The following is an 8,987-nucleotide window of genomic DNA, read 5'->3' on the forward strand; positions in this document are numbered from 1 at the left end:
TTATTGCTTTCTTCGTATCAGCTGCTCCCTGTTATTTAACTGAGGCCTCAGCACAATAATGTAGCATTTAGGGGAAAAGATGCAACTGAGTAATCCAGCACTGGAGGCCAAGATGGAGAAGATCTCCACAACCACCATGTATTTTCCTTTGGTGCTCAAATAGGTTGGGATGAATGACAACCAAACACTGCAGAACACCAGCATGCTGAAAGTGATGAACTTGGCTTCATTAAAACTGTCTGGCAGCTTCCTGGCTAGGAAGGCCACAGTGAAACTGACAATGGCCAGGAAGCCCAAGTAGCTCAAAATGCTATAAAACATGGTGATTGAGCCTTCATTACATAAAACAATTACTTCCTCAGTCACTGAGTGCATGTCCACATCAGGAAATGGGGGGGAAATTGCCAGCCACAGAACACAGATTCCTGCTTGAAATTTGGAGCAAGTGAACACAATGGAATAGGCTAGTCTTTTCCCCACCCATTTCCTCATCTTGGATCCTGGCTTGATAGCCATGAAAGCTAAGACCACAGAAATGGTTTTTGCCAATATACTAGAGAGGGACACAGAAAAGATGAAGCCAAACGTGGTTTGGCGAAGAAAACAGGTTGTTTGGCTTGGCCTTCCAATAAAAAGCAAGGAACAGAAGAAACACAAGAGGAGGGAGATGAGAAGAAGGTAGGTGAGACTTCGATTGTTGGCTTTGACAATGGCAGTATCGTGGTGCTTCAGGAAGATGCCTAGCACTAGAACTGTGATCAGAGACAGTAAAAGCGCTGAGAAAGTTGCAATGATAGCCAAAGTATCTTCAAAAGTGAGGAAGTTTGGAATTTTAGGAATGCATTGATCCTGGAATTTGTTTGGATAGTGATCCTCTGGACAACTGAAACACGTTTCTGTATCTGAAATCAACAAACATACAGTTATTCAGAAAGAATCATAATTCACATCCTCTGGTGTAACATGTTTACAGAGACCCAGCTGTATATTCATACAGTTAATGTCATGTAGCAAAATATTCTTATTTTAAATGGCCCTGGATGTTGCCATATTATTTGTAGGTAAAGCTGTTTTATTTATTTACTGACTGGAGTATGTGGTTAATACTGCTATTTGTCTTTCTTCCCTTTGCTTTTGGATAGGTTGCAGATCCATCTTTCTATCTCATGGTTTAGGAACAAATCCTTTGGATCAGTTCAGAAAGTTTCTCCATGACTTGTAAATAGTTTTCTAGTAGCTTTTGGCAATTGCTACTTTTTAAATCCTCATATTACATGCCTCAAAATGGACAAATAGTTGCTTTGCTTGGGACCCACAAAGGCAATTTTCAATTAATCATACAAACAACTACATTCTTACAGAACAGATCCTTACAGAATGGATTGCCACTTCTGTCTCCTTTTAGCTAGAAGACTACATTTATTACTCTCTCTTCTCATTTATTCATGCTGTCTTGATTCTGAGCTGTCATACTGTCAGTCTCTAATGATTATACTCAATTATCTTCCAGATTAGAAGATTAGCTGTTATTAAATGGGCTACACATCAGTATTATTTGTGAAGTTCATTTTTCATTTGTCCTGAAAAGGTTGCTTCTAATAGTCAAATGCCAGTGGGGAAATGTTGGAAGATCAGCAACTGATTTCTATAAATAAATATCTACAAAGCAAGGAAAAGCTACGTTCCACAATCCTTTAATTTTTTAAAGAAATACTTCATATACTGAATCTGGAGAACAGCTTCTTGCATTTTTTCTGAACCACTTGCTATAACTTAGCACAATATGTCCTACCCTCTTGGTTTGAGAACATCCCATCTGGACATGGAGCACAATCATAGCAGCAAAATTTCTCCCCCTCCTTCTTTTTCTTACTGTAGCCAGGATGGCACTTTTCATTACACAAGGAAAGAGGTGGTACCTATCCAAAAATATAGAAATTGCTCTAGCATTAAGGAAATTCTTACAGATTTCATCTCATGTTTGATGTTTCACTAGAAGTATTTGGAGGAACCATCTACCGTATGTTTGAGAGTGGGAAACTGTATCTCTTCTATGCAGCATCAAACAGAAAAAGATTAGGATTTCCATACTTAGAGTGATGGATGTTTCAAGTAAAACAGCATTAAATAAATTTTAAAAAAAAAGCACTGATTTAAGAATTTCTGCCAGATTTCTAAAGCAGGTATGGATAACTAATTCTTTCCAATTATTGTCACTTATATAGGTTCTACTGGAGCAGCACAGTGAGTTTACACAATATGATAAGTTAGGTTAAAATAAAACTGGGGGTTCAGCCTGTTGTAGAACTTGGCCATTATCTCAGCATTTTGCATGAAACAGGCCATTGTGCTAAGTCATTATACTGGCTCATTTGTTCAGGTCTAACGTGTTATATGAATGCAGGAGTTATGTTTGTTAACCTGGGCTTGGAATTTACTGTCTTCTGGATACTCAGCCAGTGTATGTTTCCAGTTCAGCTGGTTCTTTATTTTCTTTGTAGGATGAACTTTCTGTGGGGTCAATAAAGTCTTGGCTGGACTAGGGATCACTGTTCAGCTCTAGTGGCATCATTTGGGGGTGAATATTGATCTTTCAAAAACAGTACAGCTATTTTCCCACCTGAGTGAAATCTCTCTCCCATTCAATGTCGTCCTTATTAATAGTGAATCCTTTGTGAGGATCCAGCCTTCCGACTTGGACCTTGATATAGGAATGATTAGAAAAAGTGACCAAGTTTGTAATATCAAATCCACCTGCCAGTTCTCCAAGTTCATTGAACATGATTTCATCTCCTGCACTATTGTTGAATGAAATCCTCTGAAGAAATGAATGAAGCTGCATGAAGAAGGAAAAATAATATAATATAAAAGATAGCAACATGCTTTCTCTTTTTTTCCAAATGGCTCTTGTTTGAAGGGCACTGACTAAAATAATAAAGGTTTACTTGGAATTCTATTCTTTTCTTTAAATGATTAAGTAGTAAGTTCTGGGAGTAGTTTAGGACTTACCCCTAACTAGCAAAGCTCAGATGAGAAAGCACATGAATATTCCCTTCACTCAAATATACCTACACACCATTCCTTTATGTGCATTCATACATATCTACAAACATGAATCCTAGAGAAAGGAGAGGAATCTTTTCTAAGCTTTGCAGTGAGAAGCAGACTTATTGATTCAGGGACTAGCACGGAATAAACTTTCTAGAAATATCTCAATTCCAGGCATTCCAGAAAGGGATTGAATTTTATCAGATGGACAAATTACTTGGGGAAAAGATAGTAGCCTGCTCCAGAAGTGAAGAAGAATGTTGGAAGATTGGGATGATATCATAGATATATCCCTATGATTACCTTATAGGTGTGAATTAAGCCATGGACTGGAAATTGTCCATTTCTACATGGAGTAAATTGCCAGCTGATATCAACAGAACATCCTCTTATTTGCTATTTAATAAAGATACTTTGGGGAGCAGGAAGACAATCTTTGCATGAATAGCTTCCTTCGGGGGTATTTAGGCCCTGTCCTTACAAGTTTTCATGGAACAATGTATGATTCACTTGGAACCAAGTTAGGGAAGGTCTGCAAAACATAGTTTCTGGAATTCTTTCTAGCACTTTAATAATAGCTCCACTCTTGGTCATGTGATCTAGAAGAAAGATATCTTGGGAAGCATAAAATGGAACTGTTGGCAACCTTCTTAGCTGCTTCTCAATGGTTTTTTTCCCCCTGATTTTTTGGGGTAGATTGGGTCCATTTTCAAAAGCCTTCTTTCTTTTGCTGGCTTATCCCCTCCATATCAAATATGGCTTAGTTCTGTTGCGTTTTCAGGCAGCAATCCCACTGCTGGACAGTCAGATAGAATCCTAATTCTCCATTGTATCATTTTCCCTCACAGTGTATTGGATTGGAAAAAAAAATGAAAAGAAATCCTCATTCCCCGCTAATTATATAAGGGTGTGAGAGTTGGTGATTACTTGAGAAGTTGTAGTTCACAACAGAATTATTAACCATTTCTTTGCCCTATTTAAAGTGTTCCCAATAAAAACCTAAGTCCTTAAATTATGAAATAAAAACCAATCCATCAAAGCAATAAAAATCAGTGTACCTATATTCTTAATATAAAGTGTGCTTTGGTTCTAGTAGTAATCAATGGCATTCTAACCAGTGGTTGACTTGTTTGTCCAAGTAGTGAAGAAGGTAAAGACTTGCTCAAGTTGAGCTCAACTCACAAGTCCATGCAGGGTTTTGGTAACAGTATGGAGCCATTTTGCCTTTCAAAATCTACCCTACACTTTTGGGATCTCCTGGTGATCTCCCAACTAAAGTGCCAACTGGATATGACCCCACTCAGCCTCCAAGAACAGAAAAGGTCAGATGGATCTTTCCATTTTTTTAACTATTGCCTTTTATCATTCAAGTAACATTACCTGCCAAGGTTTTATATTCTGAGGTGACAGTCTGCCTCCATGCTCCGATAGTCTGTGGTTGACTCTGCTTGAGTACACTGCATGTAATGTATGAGCCAATGCATAGACAGCATTATAGATACTATAACTATGGCCAATCATGGTAGTTTCAAAGAATGGTGCAGGAAGACTCTCTAATGTTTCCTTTCCAGTACATTGTCCAAAGATGAGACTTAACACATCAGTTTTGGAAAGGAAACAACTGAACGCTTGTTGCCAGAAATCATGGATAAAACCATCTCCATCTTCCCAAAAAGGATTTACAATCTCAAGAAATTGTTGAAAACCTTGAATTTGCTTCGAATCAATGTTGAAAGAAAGAGCACCATGGAAGATTTGGATTTTAACATCAAGAATCTTTTGAAAGTGAAATAAGGTAAAATCAATTTGAGCTGTGGTAACCCATACCTTTGTTGCACTGTACTTCTCCTTTTCCTGTGGAAATATAGATTGGATGGTTTGAGTTGTTTCTATAGCAACTATTAACCATGTAATTGATGCAGTTTCTCCATGAATAATGACGACTTTGACTGTACTTAACCTAAAATTCTTCAGAATGTTCAGTCTGTCAAAGACCATTGTGTCTATTTTATCAAAAAAATAGATATGTTTTGTCAACCTTACTGAGAAAGCTGGACAGATTCCTCTCTGTAAAAGCATTTGCTCAACAGTTCGTAAGAAATAATTTCCACTCTCATCGTCTATAGCCATGAGTCCAATCCACCGCCATTGGAAATACAGAAGCAATTGGACAAGTCCACGGTACTGAAGTAATTCACTAGGAACCATGCGGAGAAAAGGAGGGGAATGGCTCTGATCATTGGATGCTGGTTCAAATGAGCCATATGAAATCTTTTCAAAAGAAAAAAAAATGCAAATATTTCAAACAGGGATTGTAGTTTGTTCTTTCTCACAAATCATTGGTTCATTTATTTATTTATGCACACTTTTTCTTATCGAGAAATATCAGTGAAGTGGCTTACACAGAACTGTGAAATGCAATCAGACAAAAAGAATTTGCCAGAAAAGCAAAGAAGAAAGGAAGCTGATCTTCTGAAGATTAGTAGCTGTAATTCATAACAACAACCACAACAATGACAACCCCAAAATATATTCACTCAGGAGCAAGAAACCATTGTTTGAATAATATTTGCACTTGGAAACTTTTCAGATAAGAATAACATGAAAATTAAATAGTATATTAAATAGTTCGAACTCAAATTTAAAAGTTAAAATAGTAATTTGAAAAGTATAACTTTCTAAAATAGTACTCTGAAAGTATAATGTTTAAAATCTCTATTACATCTCATAAAAAAAAACTTTTATTTTTTTTTCTGAGTGCTCATCAGGATGAAAACCACTCTGTCAGGAAGAAATATCGAAGTAGAAAAGATTTGCCTGTTATAACAGCAGCTGCATAATAGATGATTTCTTTGATGTTTATAGCTAACAAATGAATTTTTTACCTGTTGAATTAATGCATAGTGTTATTTCATTCAAGATAAACATTAATTCCTGATTAATATAAGTGATGGCTTATTGTACTTATACACTTGATTAATATAAGTAATTGATTGATTGATTTTGTACCATCAAGTCATTTTTGACTCCTAGCAACCACATAGATAGATTTTCTCCATGATGATCTGTCCCTAACCTGTTCTTTCAGGTCTTCCAACTGTGTGCTCACCACCACTCTGAGTCCATCTACCCTCCTTCCACTTTTCCCAGCATTAATGCCTTCTCTACAGAACTAGGTCTTCACCTAAAGTTTGTGAGGTAGGATAATTTGAGCCTGGTCATTTGCACCTTGAATGAGAACTCTGGGTTGATTTATTTGATGATCAATTTGTTTGTTTTCATGACTATCCATGGTATTCTCGGGAGTCTTCTCCAATACCAAAGTTCAGAAGTGTCAATACACTTCCTATCCTGCTTCCAGTAATATAAGTAATACTGGATTCTAAGTAGGTAAATTTTGATTGAGGTCCATCACATATATTTATCTTGGTTCAACATCTTAAGTAAATTATCACATTTCTCAAAGCAATTGCAGATGCAGTGAAATCACTTTTTTGGTAGAAGAGTTCCTTTGAGTTGGTGACCTGCCCCTGCAGCTTTCTTGCCAAGATTTCAGAAGTGGTTGGCCCTTGCTTTCTTCCTAGGGCTGAGAGTGACTGACCCACGGTCACCCAGCTGGCTTCATTTCTAAGGAGGGACTAGAACTCATGGTCTCCTGATTTCTAGCCTGGCACCTTAACCATTACACCAAACTGGCTCTCTAATATTCAAGTTAGTCATGTCTAATTTAAACCCATTCATCATGGTATGACACAATCTGAATCCAGTGTACATATTTATGCATATGATAAATATTGAAACTATTTCAGCTCCTTTTATTTATACCTCATCATGTCACCCTAAAGGACCATTAAATTGCTAGTGTTAATAAAGGAGAAGAATTAATAATAATGGAGAAATTCTTTTGCATTTCGTGTGTTAGTATTACCTGTGGAATCTTATAAAGATGTAAGATATCTGCCATGCGTGAGGTTGTATCAGAGCCAAATCCTCCAATAATTCCTATTACATTTTTCTGGCTGCCACATGTGTAATTTGGAATGAACCCTTGTATGGTGAAGAGCAAGTCCAAAATGGTACGGTAGGTCATCCTTGAATCAGAGTAGCTGTCATAGATGTGGAACCCAAGAGTAATGTTGGGTAAAATCTTGGAATTGTCATTGATCTCATCAATAGCAAAGACCAAGGCTAGGATATGCTGGTAGAACTTGGTCACCACTCTGGAAATGGAGGAATTTTTTGTTAGATGATAGTTTTAAATAGTACACAAAATCACTTTATGACACTATTGATATAGCTTTGAATGGAGAGTTCTATGCGCCTCACTATACAAAAGGAGCACAATTTAAGTAAAATTAATCAGATTAGCATCCTACTTGAAAATGTATTGTGGCTACCCTGGAGTAGATTGTGGCTTCAGGCTTTCATATGCTTGGATCAGTTTTTAACCCAAATAATATCTGTGACTTCTCAGAGCAGTTCTCAGCAGCATGGAGCTGTCAGAACACAATTTTATTTCCACTTTCTTCTTTTTGATAGCTTGAAACTGGAAAGCCATGGATGGTTATACTGCTTTTTAATGAGTCAGACTGCTGGTTCTTCTACCTCAGTATTGATTACACTGAGGAGCTTAAGCTGGCCTGTCCAGATAATTTTCTCATGAAACTGGCAGAGTGTTTAAAGCCATTACTAAGGAATCATCTCAGCAGGATCAAATCTGTTTACAGTATGTGCATAGAAACTTAAAACAATGTCTCTTGTATATGAATATAAGAACAAATAACCAGAGTTAATGTTTCTGATGAAGTGTATTTTTTCCACAGAAATGGTGTCATTAGTGGAATTGTATATCTGAAAATATGAGTGAAATTTTTATGAGTGAAGTCTCAAATATGAAACAAGAGATGGGGGGAAGGAAAGAATTTGTTAAGAAGAGCAGATTGGCCAAAAGAAATACATATCAAAAGGATATGAAAACTAAGCCACAAATAGATAATTAAAGTAAGAATGAATACAGAAAAAACAGCTAACAAAACTTAGATTGTTGAGGACATTTGGACTCACCACTTCTGATATTTATTGAAAGCCCTAATATGAAGGAAGAATTTAAACCCAGCATAAGTGGTCCTGATCATTAAGTATCTTATCCTATGATTGCTTTCCAAAATGTTTTATACTTTTTAATTTTTTTTCTTCCACTTTCAAACCATGTATTCCCTATGAAATTCAAAATAATGGGTGCCATATCCCTTTATAAATGCAACTGTGACATAATAAAAACTATTCTTCCATTGTCCCCTTCTGTAATGGGAAAACTCAAAACTATGTATTACAGCTAGCAGCGAGGAAAAAGAAATAGGGATCTGTGAAGATTTTGTGTCCAATAGAAGAGAATATATGTAGCTCAGGGTTGAACTGAGTCCACAGATTTTGTGCCATTGTGTCCCTTCTGGAATAATTCCCTTCTATGTACTAAAGGAGAATACAGTTGGATTCCCAAATATTCTATTGATAATATGAGCAGATTCTCCTCACAGTGAAGCTTGAACATTTCATTTTCTTATCAACAAATGACTGCTGTCTATATCCATCCATCCATCCATCCATCCATCCATCTTTCCAAAATTAAGTACTTTGCAAACAGTCAAATAAACACGAAAAAACAGTAAAATAATAAACATTTTTATGGGGCTAGCATGTAGAGTGGGGGTGGTGAAAATTTCTTACATTGGGATGTTAATTGACTCCTGAGAAGGGTGTTTGTTGAACAAAATGTTGGAGAAAATATAATGGATATGAGACATGATCCCACCAATGAGGAAATTGCCTGGTTCATACCATTCATGTGGGATATACAGAGGATCATGTCCAGTGCATGAAAAAGCATGCATGCTGCTCACCCCTTTGGGGAGAAAGAGGAAAAGAAACAGAACCAGCAT

General features: G+C 36.7%; 2 protein-coding genes across 2 annotated transcripts; both read right to left on the reverse strand.

The window, feature by feature from the left end:
* Window positions 1-5,256, reverse strand: LOC103057555 (vomeronasal type-2 receptor 26-like). Its single transcript, XM_088143922.1, has 4 exons — window positions 4,429-5,256; window positions 2,621-2,836; window positions 1,793-1,919; window positions 1-902 (listed from the first exon to the last, which is right to left on the reverse strand). The coding sequence occupies exons 1-4, from the start codon at window positions 5,254-5,256 to the stop codon at window positions 1-3; spliced, it is 2,073 nt and encodes a 690-aa protein (XP_088000048.1).
* A 164-nt stretch (window positions 5,257-5,420) lies between these two features.
* Window positions 5,421-8,987, reverse strand: LOC148215238 (vomeronasal type-2 receptor 26-like). The gene is made up of 3 exons (XM_088143923.1): window positions 8,776-8,987; window positions 6,977-7,268; window positions 5,421-5,456 (listed from the first exon to the last, which is right to left on the reverse strand). The coding sequence occupies exons 1-3, from the start codon at window positions 8,985-8,987 to the stop codon at window positions 5,421-5,423; spliced, it is 540 nt and encodes a 179-aa protein (XP_088000049.1).

Source organism: Python bivittatus, unplaced genomic scaffold (genome assembly GCF_059951505.1).
Source record: "Python bivittatus isolate LINGU-HERP-01145 unplaced genomic scaffold, Pbiv_v1 ctg000430_np1212, whole genome shotgun sequence".
In the NCBI taxonomy this organism is placed as follows: domain Eukaryota; kingdom Metazoa; phylum Chordata; class Lepidosauria; order Squamata; family Pythonidae; genus Python; species Python bivittatus.

What these genes read in the sequence shown, in the direction of transcription:
- LOC103057555 (XM_088143922.1), bottom strand. Translation starts at nt 5,256, where the DNA reads ATGGTTCCTAGTGAATTACTTCAGTACCGTGGACTTGTCCAATTGCTT. An exon ending in AGAATATAAAACCTTGGCAG is followed by an intron (nt 2,837 to 4,428) that starts GTAATGTTACTT and finishes TTCTTCATGCAG; the next exon opens with CTTCATTCATTTCTTCAGAG. An exon ending in GGGAGAGAGATTTCACTCAG is followed by an intron (nt 1,920 to 2,620) that starts GTGGGAAAATAG and finishes ATTTTTGGATAG; the next exon opens with GTACCACCTCTTTCCTTGTG.
- LOC148215238 (XM_088143923.1), bottom strand. Translation starts at nt 8,987, where the DNA reads ATGCTGGTTCTGTTTCTTTTCCTCTTTCTCCCCAAAGGGGTGAGCAGC. An exon ending in GAGTCAATTAACATCCCAAT is followed by an intron (nt 7,269 to 8,775) that starts GTAAGAAATTTT and finishes CTCCATTTCCAG; the next exon opens with AGTGGTGACCAAGTTCTACC. An exon ending in ATCTTTATAAGATTCCACAG is followed by an intron (nt 5,457 to 6,976) that starts GTAATACTAACA and finishes TGCATTTCACAG; the next exon opens with TTCTGTGTAAGCCACTTCAC.